Source organism: Melospiza melodia, chromosome 1, assembly GCF_035770615.1.
Source record: "Melospiza melodia melodia isolate bMelMel2 chromosome 1, bMelMel2.pri, whole genome shotgun sequence".
Classification (NCBI taxonomy): domain Eukaryota; kingdom Metazoa; phylum Chordata; class Aves; order Passeriformes; family Passerellidae; genus Melospiza; species Melospiza melodia.
In genome coordinates this window covers 139,096,165-139,120,694 of record NC_086194.1, presented here as the reverse complement: position 1 = coordinate 139,120,694, position 24,530 = coordinate 139,096,165, and the positions used below count along the sequence as shown (strand labels likewise).

Here is a 24,530-nt window from a genome sequence, read left to right as displayed (position 1 = left end):
CCAGCTGTCCCTCACTACCATGGCATTGCCTGTGGTGGATCTCAGTGCATTTCACTGCACTGGCTGCAGGCAGGCAAGGTGCACATGGGAGATCCTTCCCCCTGCTGCTGTCACAGAGCCAGACCTTTATTTTTAATTTACGCCTCGGTGCATGGGCGGTTAGATCAGAGGTGATCATTACTACAAACAACAGGAGATACGCCTCCTCTGACTTTAAATATAAAGTTCTGTATTTAGGGAAACCAGTGGTTTTTTATAATAACTAGGAGAGCACTCACAGAAGGCAAGTACTGCTCATGGCCAATATAATATTGTTCATAACAGTGGTGAAAACTTTTTTATAAAACTGTTTTGTTCTTTTTTGAGAGAAAAACTTGAAGAGGACCTGACCAGCAATTTCTAATTGAAAAAAAAAAAGAGAGAGAGTAAAATTTTTAAAGCAAATCCCATTAAATCCATCTATTCATAAGCACAGGTCTCTTACATGCAAATATCTTATGCTTAGTCACTTAGTTGCACGATTTACATATTTTCCTTCCTCCTAGTATTTTGTGCACTTATTAATGTAATAATCTTTACCACATGGGTGGAGTGTAAATTGCTGACTACCATTTCACTTATAAGCAGGTTCTACAGCAAAAAGGTATCCCTTGAGGGTATCCTGTTGCTCATAGTTTGATCTGGCAGGATAACTTAAAACACAAATCCTTTGTCGCATAGCAAAGTTTGGTACATATGTTTGCAAACTTGCTCAGTTCTGGCCCATTGTTTTAGAATTTTTGCATCTTTTACTCCTGCCTTGAAACATCAAAACTGAAGGAAAAGAGATGTTTAGCATGTGTCATTCAGCCAAGCATATCGCAAGATGAGGTTTTTATCTCATGATATGAGAGGAGAAGGACGACAGGCAGTGGTGCATGAGCAGATCCTGGGATTTAATGGCACTCTGTAATCAGTCTGCTGCCTTGCAGGAATTCACAAACCTCTTTGTAGGCTTCTCTTGTTGCAAGTCCAAGCTCATTCAGACAGGGCATGGGAAATGGTGAGTGGGTCAGCAGTAGTCTCAGCATTGAGTCAAGAGGTAAATCGAGCAGGATAGCTGGGATTTTAGTGTAATGCAACAAGGAAAGCCATTGAGTTGCATCATATTCACCATTTTTACTTTTGTTAGCCTTTCTCTCACTGTTCTGAGGCAATGGCATCAAGTAATAGAAAAGGATATAATTTTCCTGGATGAGCTGTTCCGTGTCTGTTCCCTCATTGATCCTAAAGCACCTTGTCCTGCTAAAGGACCTTCTGCCCTTCCAAGGGATGCTGAGCCTTATCAGTCCGCCTCAAAGGCACTGTTTGTTGCCCCCAGGTACTCTGACTTCTTCTTGTGCTTCATCCACATTTTCCTCAGGAGGCTGGGTGTCCCACACAGGTTGCCTCCTGTCAGTGGCAGGGAAGCTTCTGCTCCTGGTGGCAGAGACAGGTCATACTCTGTTGTCTTCCTCCAGCGCTGCCTGTGGCTAACAAATAAAACACAAAGTGTGTGCAGAGTGCTTCTCCCTGGCCCTCCCTCCCTGCTCATGGCAACCAGCTCCTCAGAACCAAGGGCTGCTGGCTGAAAAGGTGTGCCCATGTGTAGGGGAATCGAATATAGGTAAATAAAGGTAGTATAGAAAGTAATCTTGTCCCCTAAAGAGTTGCAGCTGGGTTAATTATTAAAGATTAGAAGCAGGCCTGACTTTAACAGGCCACAGCTGTAGCCAGTCAGAAGAGTGTTATAAAAGAGTGGATTGGTGGGAACTGGGGTCAGTGGCTGCTGTGAGGACATGGAAGAGTCAGCGCCTAGAGGAGCTGCCTACAAGAAACGTCAAGGAGATATGAAACTCTAGCAATGTAATGACAATACTCTAGCAATATAATGAAACTCTTGCAATGTAATGACAATAGAACTCTTGCACTATAATGACAGCACCCGTGCCTGGCTGAAATGTGTGCCCATACCCGGCCCACCCCTGGGACCGGCAGGTATGGAATGAGCAGGGGCTCTGTGGGTCGGGAGCTGGGGTGCTGCAGCTGCCACACTCAGCTTGGTGTCGCTGTTCCCTCAGTGTCAGAGGGGACACTGACACAAGGGGACAGGCTACAAGTGGGACCACTCCAAGTGCAGCCCCTCTAGCAGTTGCCACCCAACAAGGAGCGGGGGGATCGCCCAAGGAGAGAGCTGGGCCCTTCCATCAAAGCCCAGGGACCACGTGGCAGTGATGAGCTCCATGAGAACTTCCATCTCTGTGTATGGAGTGTGAGGACACTGTGACAATGAGCTAGTTACTGTCCCTCAGGTGACAATGGTGGCCTCTCACATCCCACCCAGATACATGTCTGGGTTAACTGCCTGGTGATGAGTGCATTTGTACTATGGTCAAGCTGTTCCTTAATTAGACTTTAAGATATAAATTTTTTCCTCATTTAATTACATTTTCTAATCACATTTTAGGGCAAATATTACAGACTTCTTGGGGGGAAAATGCTTTTATTTTGAATTACAATGATTATTTTTTTTTGCCAGTGATAAAGTAGAGCTGTAATGGGCACAGAGATGACTGTATAAATGGCCATGGCTGATAATAAAATCAGCATAACCTTTAGCAATCTGTCCCTGCCTTGGGGAAGCAAGAGGCATGTCTGGAGGGTGGGAAGTGAGAGGAATGGCAGATTTGACTTTACAAACAAGCTGTGGGTTTGCTGGTAGATAAAACTAGCTCTGGGAGATAAAAGAAACAATGGGAAAGATTCCACTGATTGATGAATGGAAAAAGATATTTGCTTTTGCAAATGAACTTTGGGTTTGCTGATAAACAAAATTAGACATTGAAAGATGAAAGAAACAATGGGGTAGAAAACCCCCTAAATTCCTTAAGAATTAAAAATTAAAAGGGAGGGTTGTGCATCAGAGGGAAATCTTTGGGATTAGGCGTACTGGGGAGTCTGTACCTCTCAAGTACCTCAGCCAATGGGGAAAGAGAGGAGGGAAACGGGGCCAGGAAATTAGGATAAAAAGGAGGCTGCGTCCTCCAAAAATTGGAGAGATCCCAGGGGAATGCCCCCTGGCCTCTCCCTTTATTAGAATAAAGTAAAAGGACTCCTCTGTCTCCTTTCTGGCCATAAACCTCTGGTGTTTGTGGATTAATTTTCCCAGCAGAAGGCACTTACTCTTCCGTAGAAGCGCGATCGCGCGTGGGCGAGCCCGTGACAGCCACAGCTTTCACCGTGATATGGGCAACTGGAGATGGAGGGATCTGGGGGAGGACAGAGCACATCATTAGGAAATGCCACTGATGAGTGGGGACAGCAGTTCATCTGAGGAAAGAGGCTGTTTTAAGAAAACCAGTAAATGCTGTAAGTCTCTTAACAAGAGAAAGCAGGTTAGGGATTTGACGGCCCAACTGCCACCCACACAATCGCCACTTGCTCACGTGAATATTCTCACTGAGCTCAGCACAGGACTTGAGTGAGCCACAGTTACACTGTGAACAACAAAATTTTATATCATTAATTAACAGAGAGGGGGTATTGCTGCGATTCATAAAGTTGGAGGATTTTGAGAAAATAGTTAAAAAAGACAGGCCTTTGAGAGAAGTTTTGTAAACATTGCTAATACAGTGAAAAGTTTTCTAAGCAGTAGAACAAACGTGACAAATAGCACAATAGACTTCTGCAGAACTAACCTTACAAATTACAACAAAGTTATTTAATGTATATCTTTAGAAAGTTAGTATGAATAGATCTCTGTGCTTTGTCTCTCATGAACAAGCCATTGTATTAACTGCCATTACGTGTGTTTCATATGATTAAATAAAATTCTTGTCAATATGTTTTGCTCTATGTGTGATTAGCTGAAATCTAAGATAAGATAACTTTATGCTATACTATAATGCAACACCCCCTTAGCATTTCCCTTAAATCAGAAAGCTGTTAACATCCTATCTCCATTGTCCTAACAATGTGCTGAGACTAATGTGCTGAATAAATAGCTGACGACACTAGTTCAAATTTACCCCATCTCCGTTCATTTGTAAATAGGTGCCAGCAGCAAACACCTCTCACCAAAGAAGGGACACTTGCAGAACTTTTTATTCCCTAGTTTTTGTGTTTAGCTTCCCGAGGCAGTGAGGTGCTGTGCAGAGTGAGCAGCCTGCCTCTTGCTGCTCCCGCCTCCAGGGCTGCCTGGGAAGCAGATGCCCCAGCCATCACAGCTCCTTCAGCATTCAGAGGAGTTTCCCTGTTTAGCTGTGTGCTGCTCTGTGGTGTGGGGGCACCCTGGTTATGCTCCAGTTCTGCCATGGCCCCACAAGTGCCCAATCATCCACTTCCTCCTTGTCTGACTTGATCATAAATTGCCCACCAGAGCGGAGTCACATCTCCCCATAAACAGGTCTCTGAGAACAGCATATCCATATATACCAAGATGGTAAGTTTAAGTGTGAGTTGCCCAGAAACAGGAAAAAAAAGGTCAAAACTTGTGAGGTGAACTCATTATTTCAGGCAATAAACACACTTATTGATTTTACTGGCAATCCTGAAAAAAATGTTCATATTATTGTCACTGCCATAACTGGTCTTAAGCTTTCTAGGGCTATTACTCCTAGGATTAATCTGAGACTGGGTATACATTTAAGTGTGTTTTTCAAGTATCCTAAGATCTAGAAATGTTTGAAATCACTTTTGCAAGCATCCTTTGAAATTTAACTAAGTTGATTATTAGTAAGTTCAATTAGATTCATTACACTGAATAACATTAATTTTAACCATCCTTAAGTATTGTACTGTCATTTTTCTTAAGTGTAGCCCAGTTATCAGCTAGCAAGCATGCTTCAGCCATCCAAAAGAGCCTCTGAAATCATAAAGTTTCAACAGCATGGTCTAGTGTTGGCCAGAAAATATTAAAAATATTTTTTTTTCTTTGAAAAAATGTATTATTAAATGTAGAGACTATGAAAATTAGGGGGGCACTGTAAGACAAAGAAGAGAGGGAGAACATTTTAGTAAAGGTGAGTCATTTTTAACCAAGATATTTTTTCCATCTGTTAGAGAACACATTTTGGGGGTTTGTATGATAATTTTCCCATCAACTCTTTATTTATGTTTCTGACTTTGGAGATTATTGTGCCAGGATGGCATTCTGGAGAAAACAAATTATTTGGTGCTTGTTCCACTTGAGAAATTATTTTTTCCCAATTTGTGCAATTGCCTGAGAGACAAGAGGCTAATTTCTCCCAGCTCTTGCAGATGGTTGAGCATCCAGAGCAGAAGCCTGCCTGTTTCCATCCCACCACTCTTCCTGGTCCCTGAGGGGCAGTTCTCTGTCCTATGCCAGTTCTGCTCCCAGCTAAGGGATCCTCTGGCATAAATCCTGTTTCAAGCTCTAACAAGAGCTGTGGAATCTGCACGTGCTGCAGCAGACTGATGTGGTGTTAGTGTGGGACATGCTGATGGGTACAAGGTTTTAAGATGCATTGGTAGCTGGTCTTGCTCTGTTTGCTTACCAAAGATTTTCCATCCAACAGGTGATTATAGGACTTGGATGACTCTTGTTCAGTAATTCCCACTGTAAAGCATAAGAAACGTGATATTAGGTGCAATTATCCCATTGGCACAGCTTGTATGAAAAACCTCCTTCTGTGCAGTGAAACCCAGCTATGGACAGAGCCCAGATACAGGTTACAGTCCCACCAGACTTGATTATAGCCAAAAGACCAGAGTCACCATCTATTGTGATGTCAAAATAAGTGATTGTGGAGCTGCTTAAGTCATTCTGGAAAGTCTCTCAGCTTGCTCCTGGACTTTTCAAATGAGATGACAAGCTGCCCTTAGCAGGCCAAGCTAAGTGGTAGCCCTTTCCCTCTCTGTAAACACACACATATTTCTACCATCAAAGAGCCCAAATGCTGCTCCTCAGCCCCCACTGCAGGTTCATCCTTCCTGGCAGATCATTCTCTCCTTTCTGTATTGCTCTGGGGAGTTATTTTAACCTGGACAGAGATGTGTGCTATGTCAACCCTGTCACAGGGAGGGATTTCCACCTTTCTGCCTGTGGCTGAGTGACATCTCTCTCTCTGCTGTCCTCAGCTCTGAAGGTTACCCTTCAGTTTCAAGTAATTGCTCATCCAATAACTTATCCACGGATAAATGCTCATTGACATTCCTGCCCACAGTGCCAAGGAAATATATGAGTGAGGGATACCAGATTTTTTCATGTGGCCAAATCCTCCTATTTGGCTGTGGGAATGTGGACCTCTCTACTGCTTTGACCAATGGAATATAAATAACGACAGCAAATTTGGAAATAGCCAGGGTGCTGCTTATAGTGCTGTCTCCACCATGACTTAGCAACTGGAACTATCTCCTCCTTCTGGGGGCAATATTTGACTGTGATAAATATCCTAACCAGCTTCCTTGTTCCTGCTCCACCCCCCTCCAATAATTCCATTAGGTACCTTACTGTATCCCTCACGTCAAAGGTAATGCAATTACCTCCTCTCATTGTGCATGTTAGGTACTGACAGTATCCAGCAAGTGGATCAGCAGTGCTTCAGCTCATGCCCATATTTTTTAATTTTTGTTTTCTCTTACTTTGTCTGATTCTTCCCTTCAACCCATCCCCCTTATTAGATACAGAAAATGCTCTTGCAAACTTTTAGCAAAATATCTAAGCAAAAGAAAGTCCTCATGGCTTCAAGGTTTGTAGTTGCTCCCCTCAGGGCAGTGGTGGCAGGATGCAGTGTGAATTCCACTTCCAGAATGCTGGAATGGACTGCCCTGCTTTGCTGTTTGTGCAGGATTTCTGATGGTAGCAATAAACACGCTAATGGCCTCATCTGTGTTGTTTTGCTTGTTTGTTTATTGTTGGTTCTAATTTAAACTTAATTTCTAAGTTCCGCCTACTCATTTCCCTTTCTCCCTCTATGAGACCTGTTTCCTCCATTTCTGCTCTTCTTTTTAGAGTCCTACAGCTTTTCTCGTGTTTGCATTTATCTGTCAGCCTTTACTGTCATCTCCCCTAACAGCAGAGACCTGAACTCCCTCCTTTCTGCCTCTCTGCCATCCTTTACCCTAAGCCAGCCCCAGCCACTCCTTCTCCTGTCCCTGCTCCAGCCCTGAAGCTCCTGCTCTTTTTTCAGCCACGTCTTGGCTCTGGTCCTGGGATCTTTTTACGATCTTTTCCTATGGTCACAGGCTCAGTTTCTTCCTTTCCAGTTTCCCAGGCCCCACTCTTGTCTGGTTTGTTTCTTAATGGGATGGTGTGCAGTGTGGTTGCAGACCAATGATGTGAGGAACATGTACCTTCGTGGACCTGCTTTAGAGATGTAGCACCTTTTAACATCCAGATGTCCAGTTTATCTTGGAAAAACATGCCATGTGGGATTTCTTTAAAGAAATACAACTTGACTGCATCTGGGTGATTTTTCACAGGAGAGCAAAAGATGTGTTTTTGGTTAGAAGGCCATCCCATGTGAAACTGCACAGCCCTGCTCCAAGTCAGTCTTCCAAACATAACACACCAGTGCTGGAGGAGCTGAATGGCCACTCTGTTTGTGTTTACTCATCTCCTTGGTTTTGTATTGGCAAGATCTATTTTTCCTTCACGGTTTCTCACAAATATGCTGAACAAGTTTTGGTTGCCAAAAAATCAGGTCTGTGGCTGACATCCAGCATCTGAAAATCCATCCGTGATTATTATCTTCTAGCTGATCCTAAGCAACTGAACAGGGATCTTATTATATAAGATGACTCAGGCAAACTCAGTAATTTACAATTTATCATCTCTAAAATATTGTCAGGGAGTGTTTATGACTCTGAATAAAGTGAGTTTATGACTGAATAAATTGAGCAATGCCACGGTCATTATCTCATTAATTCCACTGGATATTTTAAGTGTGAAAAATGTGTATTTTATGATTGGTTTTTTCAAATATTAAAATGAATATTATATATGTTATGTTAGAAAGTTATACTGTATTAATTTTCTTAAGTAGTGTGTTAAATATACTTTTAGGTTATAACATAATGTTAAAATAGAAACTATGCTATGTAAGATACTTTTTTTAAAGAGAGAACTCACATTGAGATAGCAGCCACAGGACACCTAAATCTTTCAGAGAAAATGAATTTATTGCTCCATTATCAGAAGAAACGAACTTCTTCCCACCTTGCTCAGCCATGAAGATGCCATTAGGATTCAGAGGAAGAAGTTGACACTGACCAGACAGAATCCTTTGTTTGAATGGAATTTATGCATCATGTATGAGGTCTATGAATATGCAACAGGATATTGCTTTTAAGGGTTAATCCTCTGTTAATGTGTGTCCTTTTTTGGGCTTATTTTGCCCAGAAAGAGATACCCAGACTGCCCATAACTCTTTGTTTTTATTGTCTCGTGTTGTTCTAAATCCTAATAGTCCAAATGTATATTACTGTAATTATATTCCTATCTTCATAATCATTTTATTACTTTACAACTTTTCAACATAATCATTTTATTATATTACAACTTTTAAAATTTTAAAAATGAGTGACTGGTGTTTTTCACATCAGCACGGACTCATCCTCCAGGTCCACGATAAAGAGGACATCGCAGTCTGCTGTTTTGGATATCTCAGTCTGCTGCTTCTCTGCACAAGCTGCAGACTGCGATATCCAAAAAGATTCTGGGGCCAGGGAGGAACAAAGGGCTTTGGTTCTGGTTCTGGCCAGCTCTAAGAGTCCATGTCTGGATGGGCTGTTCGGGTCCAGCCCGGCTAGCTATGAACCCCAGCCCACACAATCTTACATGGACAAAGGCATGTAAGACCAGAAGGGCTCTTCTCCACGTGGGGACCAACATCCCACATTTATTTCCAAGGTGGGAAGGAGACCGTCCCCTTCTTGCAGAAGATTTTTATACCCGGGGAGTGGGGGGTGGAGGAAGAGGACCACATCCAATGGGACACAAGTGAGGAGGGGCAAGGGGAGGGACTGACCAGGGGAGAGAACAACACTAGGCGTACTGGGGTTGTAGGGGGATAGAATATAAGAAGATAAAGGTAGTGTAGAAAGTAATCTTACCCCTAAGGAGTTGCAGCTGGGCCAATTATCAAAGATTTGGAACAGGCCTGACTTTAACAGGCCACAGCTGTAGCCAATGAGAAGAAGAGTGCTATAAAGAGTGGGGTGGCTGGTTGAGAGGGGAACTGGAGTCAGTTGGCTGCTTTGTGAAGAAGAAAGGGGCAGTGCTCTGAGGAGCTGTCCATGAGAAACACCAAGAAGGTGTTTTGAAATAAGGAGATAACAGTATGGAACCCCTCTGCAGTACCTAAGGAGATAACAGCATGGAACCCCTGTAATAAGATGACAACAGGGGGTGAGGGAAAAACCATGCAATGGGAGAGGGGAATAACAAACCATGTGATGTAACATAAACTATTCAGGGCGATATAAAGACTGCTCAGTGCAAATCTCCAATCACACAGTGCAAAACAACAACTAGATAAACTATTTAGTGCCATACAGCAGTTGTGGACTCACCAGGGTGCTGGGCAGTGCCCTTGCTGGGGCTGGCTCTGCGCTGCCCCGGGCTGCCCCGCGCCTCCTCCTCGTACAGCACTCGCAGGAGATGGTCCTGGTGGGACCGGTGCTCTGGTATGGCCACCACCTGCAGGGGACAGCAAACACCCCGTCACACCCGGCCCTGGGCATCAGGTGTCACAGGAGTAGCAGATTTGGCTTTACAAACAAGCTGTGAGTCTGCTGGTAGATAAAACTAGCACTGGGAGATAAAAGAAACAATGAGAAGGATTCCACTGATTGATGAATGGAAAAAGATATTTGCTTTCACAAATGAACTTTAGGCTTGCTGATAAATGAAATTAGACATTGAGAGATGAAAGAAACAACAAAGAAGAAAACCCCCTAAATTCCATATGAATTAAAAATTAAAAGGGAGGGTTATACGGTAGAAGGAAATCTCTGGTATGAGGCGTATCAGGGAGTCTGTACCTCTCAAGTACCTCGGCCAATGGGGAAAGAGAGAAGAGAAACAAGGCTGGGAAAGTGGGATAAAAAGGGAGGCTGTGTCCTCCAAAAATTGGAGAGATCCCAGGTGAATGCCCCATGGCCTCTCCCATTATTTGAATAATGCCAGAAAGGACTCCTCTGTCTTCTTTTTGGCCATAAACCTCTGGTGTTTGTGGATTAATTTTCCTAACAGGTGCTCTCTCGAGGTCATGGGGCTGCTTGTTCTTCCTGCTGCTTTGCTGTCATCCAAAGGGGATTTTGTCAGGTGGAGACTGTGGGATTTGTGGGATTTTGTTTGGCTCCAGCTTCTGTGCTGTGTACAGAAGTATGGGAAAATCCTGCTGGGTCTTTCTGGGACCCAGCTACTTAGCTGCCCCTTTCTATACTCTCCTCAGGAGGCTGAAATGTGCTCTTCTCCAAGCTCTGCTGAATAGGATTTGCCTCTGATAGAGCCCAGATTTATTATTGCATCACATCTTGGGCAACCAGTCAAACTTATGCAATGCAAACTACAAATGCTGTTTCCTTATGGTCTCTCCTGTCTTTTGAACTTACTTACATATTGTTCCTGATAAAAAACTACAGAGACTATGAGGCAGAGAGGAATTGTTCTCCTAGAGATTAATTTTCACAACACTGGCTCACACAGACAAGACTGACTGACAGCTGCAACTTTGAGCATCACCCTCGCCCCCTCCATCTCCCACAGTCCCTGAAAACAAGCATGAACAAAATCAAGCTCTTTTCTAACCAATTACGACTAAGCCATGGCACTCACTGTCCTGCCAAAGGCAGCTGGGGATGCCAGAGCTAATGTGAGTTTGGAAAAACAGGGATACACCTCAAAGAAGTGGATTGGTCAGGACTGCTCTCCAGGATGGTCTGGAAAGAGTTTTCTCAAGAAGATCAAAGTTCTGACAGCAGGGACAGAGTGTTTCATACTTTGTTGGTTTTTTTTATTCTTCCCTAAAGACTTGCTGGTGTCATAGAGAGCCGCTTAAACAGCGTGAAGATCCAAACCAGCCAGGAAACAAGACATGTGGCAACTATTCTGACTATTTCCTATTAGACTAACTTATGTTGGAAGGCCATGAGAAAAGCAATTAGTTGCATCTAGCTGATGACTGGCAGCTGCTGTCTATGTGTTTTAGATATAAATATAGTTATTTTGCCTCAAGGCTAAGACCAAAAACTGGCCAGCTCACTATTGACATAGAAATAGCCTTAATTCTGTCTATTGCTCTGCCTTTTAACACACACTCAAGATAAAAATAAGAACGTATTCAAGCATGTCCTCTCACACCAAATTGTCCATTTCCTCTAATTATGTTTTAATTTAATTTGCCAATAATCTGCAATGTTCTGTGTATATGATTTTTTTACACAGACATAACAACATATGCAAACTCACGTTTTCCAAAACAGGAAAGAATAAAAATCCCAACGTAACCACTTTTCATTCTTTTGTCTCCATGTACCCTCAGGAGTCTGGACAAGCCTACATTACCTAAATCTTACTGACTAGTAGGATGAGGAGTAGAAACTGCCCAACAACTGGCAAAAATACTTCTGGAAAAGGCAGGTAAGGCAACCAAAGCCTAATCCACAGCTGGATAGCGGTTTCCCCCTATTTCTGCAGATTTTGACACACAGCCTATCATGCTCCATGTGCTGTGAACTACCTAAAGACATGCCCAGTGTTCAGTTAAAGGGAGTCCTGGTGTCCTTGAAGACAAGCACATGCCAAAGGAGGCTGCAGCTGGCTCCCAGCTCCGCTGATCACAAATTTGGAGTTGCCAACAGAGCTGAGCCTCAGCACTGCTCCGATGCCTCAGAACGAGGGTGATGCTGGTTGTGAGAGGCCTCCTGTTGCTGCTTAAGCTGCTGGCACTGGCTCCCTCCCTCCCTGCTGCTCCTGGAGCAGCTCCAGCACCTCCCCATCCTTCTGCAGCAGCTCCTGCAGGCTCCTGTGTCCACACACGCCCTGGCCACACAAACCTTACAAGCTGCTCACCAGGGCATCACCCCCTGCACCATGGGGACACCAGCAGAGACTCCCATCCTCAGGACTAATATGATGGACTGTGGCTGGCAGGGGTCTCTAATGACAGCCCTTGGAGTCTGCCTCGTGTGAGCTGAGCTCTTCCAGCTTTCAAGGAAAGCCACCAAGCTCAGCTTTTCCCACCATCTCTGGAAAAATGTCCAGTGCTCTTGGCCACACTTAGTCTTTGCAGGTGTGTGACAGAAAATGTCATCAACCCTCTGCTCCTGAGACAGCTGTGGTCACTCATTTTGCATTGTCATGGAAAGAGCATTTTTGGTAAGTAGGATGCTGGCTACAGTCACCTCTAATCCTGAAAGTGGCTTACTTGATCAGTGTAAACCACCATGGACTTGAAACTTAACATTCTGCCTACGTGTTGCACAGGATGAAATAAAGTTTGGGGAAAAGAAGAGGGGTTTGATTTTGATTAATAGAAAGAATTATTTAGGCACATTGTCTATGTTTTTGTAATTCCTTGTTACATATGATATCAGTAATGCCAAAATGTCTTCAAGCAGCAGAACCTGTATAAATAAGTTACAGTGCCATTTTCCATTACAGCTAGAGACAACAGTGCAATGTCTACAACATATTTTCAGCAGCTTTTTTTTTTTTTTTTTTTCAGCATTTAGTTGTAGCACATTTTGGGAGTTCCTTATCTCCTAATTCAAGATTTCACAGTGACTTTGGCTACCTCCCCCATTACTGTAATATGTAAAGACTTATCTAGGTCAGGAAACTAAACCTGCTGTAGCTTGGTTTTGATCTAAAGTGGAGCTGACATTTCTCTAGGGTACCTAGGGTAAAGCAGAAGGATCAACTTGGAGTCACTTTTCTTTTCTAGACATACCAGGAAATTTAAATCTGTGCAAATGGCAGAGTCAGCCAAACTATGCAGAATTACCAAACTGCTCTCTAAAAACCTGCTGGTTTTAGAACCTGTAAATCCTTTGGCCGACCCGGTCTGTTTGCAGGACTCTGACTCTGAAATCAGAGCCCAGCAAACTCTCTTTTTCTGGACTTTGCCATGCACATGAGAGCAGTGAGGCCTGCCATACCCACTTTTGGAATTAGCTGTGCTCAGGGGGAAGGGGCACAGAGGATACGGGGCAGTCACAGAGAGGCTCTTCCAACCATCCTGATCCTGGACTTAAAATCCCACTGCCAACCAACAACCATCCAGAAAAGGTGACAATTAAATATACCTGGCTTTGGATAAAACTTTGAAAGTTAGAGTCTGAACAACAATGTGCTTGTTAGTGGAGAAAATTCCAGATTTGTAGAGTTAAGTTATTTTGATGGCCTAATGCTGAGCTGATTTTTAATGTGGCAGCCCTAGTATTTTCTACTTTTCTTGCAAAGTAGACAGGTACTGGTGTCCAGACAGTTCTACCCAGGGGATTTTGGGGCTAGAAGAGAAGGGAAGGATCTACTACCACTGGAAATAACTCTTAATAGGAACTGCAAATATACATATTGGTGAAACAGCTGAAAAAAAAAAGGTGCTTCCTCCTTTCTGTCACCCTTCCACAGTCGTTATCATGCTTTTGGGATGAGTTCTTGTATGTGATGGAAGCTACCCCCCACAGTCAGTAATTTGAATGTTAAATCACTTAATGCTACACTGCTTGAGTATTTCTGCTGTGAAAAAAAAGCTCTGGCAGATGTCCACGTTGGTTGCTATTTTCGTCCTTGCTGAGGATTAAACTTGTGCATCCACTGCAATCATCAGAGCAGAAGATTTCATGTTAGCTGAGGCATTTCTACAGCTCTGACTGCAGGTGCAGATGTAAAAGTGAAAAATAAACAATCATTCTGCGACTTTTCTGTGGGTCCAGAAATTGGCAATCACGGCTTCCTCACAGGCACGTCTATTCCAGTTCGTGCAATTTCCTTCAGTGCTTGCTTACCAGCTGCAAGCAGCTGCATCCCACTGAGGAAGGGGAATGTCTACGAGTTGGCTGTGCTCAGTCAAACACTTTGGTTTGAGAGCCATCCTTGTTTGTGTAGCTGCAGACCATTCCTCAGGCCTGGTGTTCCCACTGCTAATATGATGCTGCCTGCATCATGACTAAGAGCCAATCAAAGGACATCCTTAATTGGGGTCAGGAAAGCCCCAAAGGGAAAAAACCCCAATCCTCTTAAAATATAGCAACAAAACAGGGACTTTCTTATCTTATTTTCTTAGGCTTTTATGAGTACAGTGCTGCCACAGCAGCTGATCTAATCCAAATTAAATATTAGGTGCTTCCATTTAGTAGAAACAACTATCTTCTGAGATTTGGGACAAGATAACAGACACAGAATTTCCTTTGATTTTGATGTAAACCAGCTGAATTTTTTTCAGCTGAATAGTTCTATGAGAAATATTGTCCAAAAAAAAAAGGTAAATTATCTAAGTATTTTATTTAATCAATTCAGAATTGTTCACTTTTGGTTTGGACTTATCTGCTTTTATATTGCATGGAAAACAAAATATACCAAAGGTTTAACAAAAGAAAGTGGAATATCTCAAAATGGCTTATTTTGAGTAACACTCCAGCAGTCTGACTCATCTTTCTTTTGGAATGAAGAGTAATTTTGAAATCTCAGCCTGAGCTATGGGACAAGATCAACCAAACCAAGACTGTCACAATTTGGGAAAATATACACATGCAGAGCTTCTACCCAAAAAATGCCAGACATGTTTCTGACTCTTCCTGGGGACCACTTCAGGTGTCCTGTGATGTACTGGGATCCTGTGATCTGCTTTAATAACCAAAAGAGAGGGTGGGAATGAATGTGAAGTTTTTTTCCGGTGCACAGGTAAGTGTGGTAAGCAGGAGGACCTACAGTTCTGTGGGGAGATCAGGGAATCAGGAACACAAAGAAAAGGCTCTTGGAAAATTAGGATGGATGTGGGAAGCAGGAAAGGGCATGGAGAAAGGGAAGGTCATGGAGCAAAATACTTCAGCAAAGTGCTAGATAAGAGACAGGTCTGTGGTGAGAAGAAACGCTTTGGCAGAAGAGTCTCAATCTTGTACGAAGTGCTTTGATATGCAGAAGAGACTGTCATTCCTGCAGATCAGCTAAAAGGATTGTGCAAGGGGTTGTGAATGGGTCAAGTGGATTTTGGGAGGGAAAACTGTCTCTGAAGACAAGAAACCTCACACCCATGAGTGAAAGCAGCTGAACTTGCAAGACATTTACTCAGAGCATGAAAAATGCTCAGTTAATTTAATCTGGGGGGTTCCTCTGTGCCCTCTGCACCGAGGCTGAGGCAAGGCCAGGCAAGAACTGCTGGGACCAGGGGACAAACATGAATATTATTATTACTACTTGATTAACACTGATATGATTTGGCGTGATTTGGTTACTCTTCACTCCTGCAGGTGTCTCTGGGCTTACTGTGAAGGCTCTATGGACAATAATGAAGTCTGTGATTCCCTCAGATGGCCGGTGTTGGTAAGCACTATGTTCATTTTGACTGGCTCTGCATGGCAAGGCCTTTTGTGGGCTTTTTTTTGGTTTGGTTTTTGTTGTTTTTGTTTGTTTGTTTTTTGGTATTTTTTTCCAAAACCCTTCTGTAAATAAACTGCAGCTGTACAGGAACTCCTCATTCTCTTTCCCACCCCATTCCCTGCATCAGACATGGATGCCCTTCTTTACCCTGGAAGATCTGCTTCCCATTTACCCACATCACTTTTGAGGGTATGTATAGCCAACTAGAATGTGAAAAAAAATAAAATAGGGAGAGGAAAGGAGATTTTTCTTACACTCTTTGCAAGGATGTGCTGTGAAGCTTTGGCTCGTCTTCGGGCAGGACTACATGCTGCAAAGAGAAGAACAGAACACGGTCAGGATGCTGTGGAGATGGACACGTGCCCCCCAAAGTCCTCTGTAAGAATTCACTGGGGGCATGGTGGGAAGAGGGGGGAGAAGAAAGGGTTTAAGGAGGATTCCAGCTGAAACAATCCAAAGTCCCTTTTGATGAGATCTCAGAGAGCATCCTCTGGCTGCACAATACAGAAATCCGTGGCCACAGGGCCACAGCCCATCCCGAGTTTCTGCTCTTCTCCCACAGGCTTCCAGGAGGAGAAATCCTCCTCCTTCCTCAGTTTGGATCTGGCCTCCCACCTGCCAGTACTTCAGGAGGAAATGAGTAGTATATACATTAACTTGGAGATGATGATTTTATCTAGTTAGAGACCTTATCAATAAGCTCAAGCTCTCACATGACATTGTTTCACTTTCACTGCATGATGTCCAAAGCACAACATTTGCACTAAGCCTAATATTTTCTTTTTCAATTCTCCAAATTACCTGTTCTGTTCTTTAGCTTGGGACATTTTCCTTAAAATCTTTGTCTCACTCTTTATTTCTTAGACCCATAAAGACACCAAAAGCATAGAAACACTAGCTAATAGACACACAGGGTGCCAGGGCCACAAGCCAAGCTTTTGTCTGGGCTGAAGCAACTGGTTTTGGGTGATGGTTTTACTGGACTAAGTGAAGGCTCTTTAAACTGTTGTCGTTTGGGTTAGGCTTGAAACTGGCCAGAAAGACTCTATGATCCTCCCAGTTCTTCCTCTCATCATGTCTACCCTGCCTTGCGTTCAGGCTACCAGAGCTACAGGATTTAGCCACCAGTGACAGAAACAGGCTTGCAGAAAGCTGCCAAATGTGGAGAATTAACTCCAGTTCTAAAGGCTGACCCTGGGGGCAAGGCATGTGAATGGGGGTTTCCTATTCAGGCTGTGTGTATAATCCCAAGGCTTTGAGGAGCCGGAAAGGTTTGTCACAGGATGATGGGTGACTCCTACTCCCCAGGTGAGCTTTCCTTGGCGTTGTTGGCACACATTTCACTTGCAGTGCTTATTGCTGCTGTGTATTACTGTGTTAATGCAGAGTTTTGGAGCTGTGGAAGCAGCTGGAGGTCATCCAAGGCTGCTCCTTGCTGGAGCCAAACTCCTCTCCTCAGATGGCAGCAATAACAAGTGCCTGGCCTTTCCAGGGCTCCGGTACAAGCAGAGCTGGCACTGAGACCAAAGTCACTCTTCCTAGACAGCTTGTGAGTGTCTAACAGCCATCCCTCCACTCCCCAGTGGGGATGTAAGTCCTGAGCATGGGGAGCACACTGGAGAGGAAATTCTGGCCTGTGCTGTGCTGTAGTGAAACAGGACAGGAAAATGGGAGGGTCCCTGTGAGCTGTGAGCAGCCCCTTGCAGCACAGGGCACTTCCACACTGAGCTTGTCACAAGGAAGTTGTCTGCCTGCCTGGAGTGTGCTAAGCTGTCAGTGTGATTACAGCCTGCTCTGCACAGTGTGATATCCTCAGGGATCCTCACTGCCTTCTCCTGCAGGACATGTTTTATATTTTAAACCATGTTGAGTGTGGGATGAAAGCCAGACAAACATAATGAAGGTGGTTTGGGTTTTTTTAAACGTAGGAATACGCTGTAAGTTGTTTTTGAAGCTGCTTCCATCACCTTTAGTTCTGGAATTTCACTTTGTGAGGACTAAACAAATTGCTTCTAAGCAAAACACTCAAGTGCAGAAAAGTTTAGTAATGCAAGGAATTATCTTTTTGTCTCTCTGGCACTTTAGGTATTTTACAACATAGTGTAAGGAGTACAGTTTTTTAGAGATTTCTACCAGAAGCAAGTCTCTCATGCTGTTATAGCTGCTGCCCAGGCTAGTGCAAAAGGAAAAACACATAAATGTGCCTAACAGTAATAAATTTGCCTACTTTTAGAATACATATGATCCACAGTCCCTCATCCCCTGTTGTCTGCCAGAATGAGTGGCAAAAGGTTTATAGGGCTGAAGAAAGGCAGGGCATGAAAGGGAAATCACAGCACCAGCAAACATGCAATTACTTGAATAGGCATTGAAAGAAGGGTGAATCACAGAAGTAGCCAGAAGTGACCCACTTGGGTGGGAATACAGTGGCAGCAATGCAAACAGTGGGGCTGTGAGGCTGTCCCTGCAAACACCAATTTCTGCAGAGCTGGAGAAGGGAGAGAAGAACGAATCCTTGCAGGTGATGTATGTGGATTTGCCTGCTAAAGGATGTTTGTACGTATAGCCCAGATTTCGGGCAGCAAATACAATTACAGTGATGGTTCACTTTGTCATTTCCACTTATATTCCAAAATTAAGCAGCTGAGAGCTCATGCTTGCAGCTTGCAAGTAAAGATCTGATCTGGCCCCACAATTTGTTTTCCCTGCTTTTCCCTGCTTTCTTGTTGCTGAAATATGCAGCCATTGAGTTTAAACTAATTTGTTCAATCAAATGCAGGCTGGGCTTTGTCCGGTTCTTACTCTTCATTAGAAGCAATTAATGTTAATCATGCATTCATTTCCAGGGCATGGCTTTGGAAATGTTCCACTTATTGAGCCAGCAGACTTAAATTCAACATTCATGCACTTCACCCACTTCTAACTGCTCGCAGAACTTCATTCTCTTTTTCTATTACACAGAAAAGCCACACAGTTGCAAGCTGTCACTTTAGCAGTTACCTCATAGGTACAGCAACACCGATTCCAGAGCTCCCAATTTTGCCAGAGTAAAGATTTTACAGAGCCACAATATTGAAGCACCTGCAGGGATTAGGTCGAGAAAGCAGCAGCGAGGGCTGGGCTGCAGGCAGAGCACGGCACACAGAACAGATGAGCTGCTCCCTTCAAATATTTCCCCGCTGCTAAACATCCCACCCCTCCAAAAGACAACACCACAGCCGTTGTTAGATTTTGATGTACTCACATTTGGAAGAAATCACAGTGAAAACTTCTAAATTTTCATCGCTGCAGCTGTAAATCTGGTGCATTTTCCACCTCTCCCTACTGACTGCCTTTCAGCTTCATGCAACCGCTCTGAACTTCTGGTAAATAGGTTTCACTAATCCAATCTGGCTCTGTGATCATTGTCCAGATCTACAAAGGACAGACTGATGCTGTGATCTCATCTCATTCCATATTCTTCATTGCAACATTTTCTGCTCCCATCTGCCTTTCTATGAATAATATTAACACAAAGATTTAATTTAGCTCTTGCTTAAGCCTCTACTCAGATAGGAGCATTTTATTTTACATTTGCTTTTACCAGTGTGGAGAATCCTCTGCAATAAATAGCTAATAATTAAACTCTGATCTATTGGCAAATGTTCACAGAAGTGCTGCAAAGATATTTGTAATAAGTTGGGTTAAATGTGTACTTTAACACATTTACCATAAAATCTTGCTCCTTACACATGATGAAGAGATGACTAAATATATTAAGAAAAATATTTTGTGCTTTACCTTTTCATTTCATACACAAATACTGGAATCCTGGGTTTTTCAAAGCAAAATTTCAAAAGCAGATGCCTAAGAAAAGCAAATGCCTAAGAAAGGCAGATGTGCATAGATCTCCATGCCCCCTACACATCTGTGGTTGCAAGGGGAGGGAAGGTGGCTCAGTCATAGATGGGTTCCTGACTTGATGGCTCTGGGGTCTAATCCCATATTTATGCACTTCAATAAAGGGTCTTCTTGCCAAAGCTTTTAATTTCTTAATACTCCCATCAGAAATTGTTCCTTTCCAACTCTATGAATATCCGCCCCCTCAACTTCTAGTGACTCAATGCTGCCATGGACACCCAAGACAGAAAATTTTGGCTTGCAGGCTCCAACAACTGATGTAGTTGGAACACTTTCAAGTGTGAATAATGATATTAAATTATATCAGTCTAATGAATAGCCTTCATTACTACCACGTGTGTGTCTAATTAGCACAAAAACAAGTGCTGTCTTCTCCTATAGATGTCTGCCACCAACAGTCCCAGATGGAAAGTGCCAGTGAACATGGGCTGTCACTGTCATATTGATGAACGTTTCTTATTGGAAATAATAAATATCGGTCAGATAGACATCCTGAGCCTGGAAGCATTTTGGTTGAGTGGAAGGTGTCGCTGTTTCAAGAGAAGCTGCTGTCACGTGTCACCTCCCAGGGCAGGCTCCTGCTGTCCAGGGCTGGGGGCATTGTCCTAGGAAACCGTGCTCGAAGCAGGCAGTGGGACGGCAATATAATCAAGCAAAAGTTCAATTAGTTTTTGATTTATTGCGCCACATGTTCTGCTTGTATGACTGATGTCATTAACATCAGGCTGGGCTGGCACATTCATCTGTGCCCGCCCGGCTGCCTCTGAAGGCGCAGGCACTCAACAGATGGGGAGCTGCACGGGTGCGAGGCAATTGTTTACCCCCCTATTGTCCCCGTGTCAAGCAATCAACCCAAATCCATTACCCACCGAGAAAAAGATCAGCACACCGTCCATTCAGCACTGAATGGGGCAGAGGCGGTTATGCAGGAGGCTCTAAAAGCTTTCAAAAGGATAAAAAAAAAATAATGAAGACCAACACTGAATAGTCCATTAAAAAAAAAAAAAACCTATAACAAATCTAACCCACCCTTTATTTCACCTTCAGATAGTCAGAGTCAGATGAGAAGACGGGTACTTTTCGACCTAAGTCATTGTTTTCCAAATTCTAGGTATGACCTACAGATATTTTGAAATCATAGAATCATAGATGGGGTTTAACATTAGAACAAGTATTGGGTTCTTCATCCTTTGAGGGTTGGTGAGATGTGGAGACTGAAGTGAGGCTCTAGAGCTGGTCACCAGCTGGCATTCACTGCATTACAAGGCAGGTAGGCTTTGGACACACCTTTACTGGGCACAGGATGGGGAAAAATCACTGTACAGAGAGCTGCTGAAAGGCATTCACATCACTTTCAGACAGAAAAATAGGGCTCAGGAGGACAGATAGAATATGTCTCATCTGGGATCCTCATCTGGAAATGAATTGTCCCCATCCATGAAAAAGAGTTTCCTTCATTTTGCCCACATCTTGCAGAGTAGTTGAGCATTATGAATGCTCAGGGTTTTTCATGAAATCTTAATGTGGCTTCAAGAGAAGACCTGCGCATATTGGGCTACTTTTTTCTACCTCTGTGGGAGATATTTTGGGCAAATGTCCAATGTTGGGATTAGCTATGAAATAAGTGTAATTATATCTGCAGGAAGTGTAGTGCAAAAGCTCTCCTGCATGCTACCTCATAAAGAAGTGTCAGCAGTAATTTTAGACTTGGAGGAGAAGCTCTCCACAATGTCCAACCCAGGAACTGCAGAGCCACATCAGACAATCTCACATGGTATCTCCTTCCAGCTCCCTACTCACCTAGCAAGACTCCACTCTGTGCTGGGAGGAGAAAACCAAACAGTTTTTGAGTCTATGAATCTTTTTTTGTTTTGTTCCCCAAACTACATAAAGTGCCAGGAGACCAGGCTCAGATTTCTTCTTCTCTGCTAAAGTGAGGAATAAGCTATTAACTTAGTTCACATGGTGCCACTGCAGCCATGAGAAGACCCTGAGGCCCTGGGGTAAATCTTTGACCTAAGACTCCCAAGTGAACGTGTTGAATCCAAATTCTTCCCTGTGGGCTGTGATACAGCAGTTTGCCAAATACCCACTCTCAGTGTTGATTGTAAAGGATCAAAACATTTGCTGGTGCCAGAACAAAGTTACCAAAGGTGAACAGGGACAACTGAGAAGGAGGAGGAGGAGGTGGAGAAGGAGGAGAACTCCAGACACAAGAACTGACGCATGCTGTCTGACAAAACACACATCTGACCTTATCTGCAGGTCTGGGACAGGGAAGGTACTTGATTCTTGGGAATGGAGATAGAAAGGAGAGAAAGGCAGAGAAGAAAGAATGCTTGCTGAGGCTGAAAGGAAAAAAATATCCTTCAAAACAGCAGAAGACACAGCAATCCTTGTAAAAATGGCAGAAAAATTCAATAAACTGGTGAGATATCCCTCTGGGCAGTTGGCAAGGGTGCTTTTTCCAAAGCCTGAATCTGTTAGGACATATTTTGAAGAAACGAATGTAGATGCTTGTCTTGTTTACCAAGTATGCCAGAGCTGGTAAACTTGAAAGGAGTCCAATTTTCAAAATATGGTTACAAAAACTGTAATTAAAAGTTTCAGTTATTTAAGATGAGAATCAGAAACCTCTAGACCTTATTTATCCTGGCCTCTGTGAACAAAGGAATCCCTTTTCAGTGCAGATTTCTTCCAGTGAAGTTGCTGGGAAGCAACCTGATACTCTCAACATGTGCAAGGGGTATTGCCAAGGGATTCCCTGGCCCACAGAGGACAAAGCTCTTCCCAAGGCAGGTCTCTGGCTTCTCCCTGGATCTTGCACCTTGTTGCATAAGAGGTAAATCTACTCTGTACTGAGCCACTTGAGCCTATTTCTTACTGTTAGCTGGGCAATATGATAAGGATAAACCCCCAGGTATTTTTGGAATAGGATTGTGGAACAGAGAGATGCACAGATAACCATTTAAAAATAAGATGGGATAAAGCTGCACATGCATACTGCAGGCATCTACTCTAAACCACTTCTGCAGGATGCAATGCCAGCAGCCTTTTTTGTGGAAGGAAAATCACTTTGTTTTGGTTTAGGGCCACAGAATTACAGCTGCAAATAACTGAAAAGGAAAATCAATGAAAAAAGCAAACTATACAGTGAGTTTCTCATACATAATCTCTTGTTTTTCTCTGAATGAAAGGAATAGAGAGACAGATACACTATCAGTAACTTCATCTCACACTTGTAGCAGACAGCAAAACTACTTTAAAATTGAAATAGCACAGCATGGCTTAAAGGTGAATTTTCAAAAGTGACATGTGAATTTGCATCTGTCTAGAAGCTACTGTAACAGATTTTTCCTTAATGGGAATAAGATTGAGACATTCAAAAAACATTTTGAACTTTAAATTATCTACAGGGAGCCAGAAGAGAGAGATGCAAGAGCTCGGCAGTTTGAAAAGATGAGTGCACAGGCTTCTCTGCTAATTGTGAAAGGAAATACCAGCCAGACCTGGAAGCCAGGCTGAAAGCATTCCCCCCTCTAGTTACAGAAAGATAATGCAGAATTCTGAAAAAAAGAAGAGAAAGACAAAAAAAAAAAAGGGGGGGGAAAAAACCCCCAAACAACAACTTGGTTGGCTTCTCTTATAAAAGTTACATATAGATAATTGGGCATTCACAAATTTGCCCTAAGCTTGTAAAACACACTTGAGTAGGTCCATATGATGATTAGGTAGAAACACAATGCCCAGCACCACAAGGTTCCAGTCCCACAGAGCTTGTGCCAGCAGCAGGGATTGCACTAAGCCAGTATTAAAGCTAGGGCCAGGTTGAGCACGTGGAGGCTTAACAAGCTTTCATATACTGGTCGTGTACTGGTAATCCACAGAAAGCATTAAAAATGTCAACAAAGGAGCGATATGTCCAAACCAGGCTGTGACAACAATAGCTCATTAGGATGCTAATCTGCAGCTACATTTGTCCTGGATTTATTAATTTTTCAAGCTAATTGATCAGTGAGGTCTTTATTCCCCTGATAAGCCACAATGATTTTTAGATAGGGTTTTTTCACTCCCAATTTTTAACTTTAAAACATTTTAAGATTATCTCGACTATTGGCTCCTGCTAAAAACAAAACCATTTTTGGGCAAACAAACACATTAATCAAAGCTTGTCCTGTGGTTCCTGGATTTAGGCAGTGGTAGCCCTCTTGCTGCAACTGCATCCTGAGTCTTGCACTATATGCATTACAATTTACTTCTGGGTAACCAGGCACAAAATACTTAGGATTTCTCCAATGGATAAGTCTTAGAGAGTAAGGCAACCTGAAATGTCACCTTACATGTCTCCTGTGTCCCCACACAGCCATCAAGCTCCTTTTGCCACATGCAATACATGTGCTCCAGTGGGGATGAAAGGTCTTTGGAGGGTATCAGATGGCATTGGCTCCTCTGGCTTAAGATCTGTGTGAAAATGAGATTAAATTTAAAACAAGGACCATCATTATTTGGGCTAGAGACCATAGGACTAGCAACTTAGAATATAGGAAGTAGAAGCTGTACTAAAGGCTCAAAAGCAGATCAGATTTATGAGTCCTCTTTTGATCCAGACTCAGGTTATCTGAGTGAAGTACGGTAGCACAGGAGTTGGCACTGTGACAGAGGAGGCTTCAGAATTGCCGTGCCTTTGAAATGTGATTATTTTGAGGTATCTTTTGTTCAACCAGTACATCAAATGACCATGGAGCATACAGGTAAGAGCCTGGAGGGGGGGGAGCTCTGATGCCAATTATCCTGAAACAGTTTTTGCTGAGATGAGGTGACTGATCTGATCTCCCTGCTGGTTTGGTCTTTGTCCTCTCCACTGATGCTGCCAGTAGGGGTGTCAAAGATCTTCTGCTGTAAGCACTTGACTTGTTTGTAGGAATCTGATTAAAGTAGATCACCTCAGATAACAAGAGGAATTAATGCTGCAAATACATAGGAGAGGATTTTCAAGCTTATAAGCTACAGAGAGGTCAGCACTTTTAAAGTCACGCAGCAGCCT

The 24,530-nt window shown here is 43.2% G+C and overlaps 1 protein-coding gene across 1 annotated transcript; it reads right to left on the bottom strand.

Moving 5' to 3' along the window:
* Positions 1–366: 366 nt before the first annotated feature.
* VXN (vexin) lies at positions 367–18,977 on the bottom strand. The gene is made up of 6 exons (XM_063178030.1): positions 18,831–18,977; positions 15,841–15,896; positions 9,553–9,679; positions 5,535–5,596; positions 3,202–3,287; positions 367–1,511 (listed from the first exon to the last, which is right to left on the bottom strand). The coding sequence occupies exons 1-6, from the start codon at positions 18,892–18,894 to the stop codon at positions 1,325–1,327; spliced, it is 582 nt and encodes a 193-aa protein (XP_063034100.1). The 5' UTR covers positions 18,895–18,977; the 3' UTR covers positions 367–1,324.
* Positions 18,978–24,530: the final 5,553 nt, after the last annotated feature.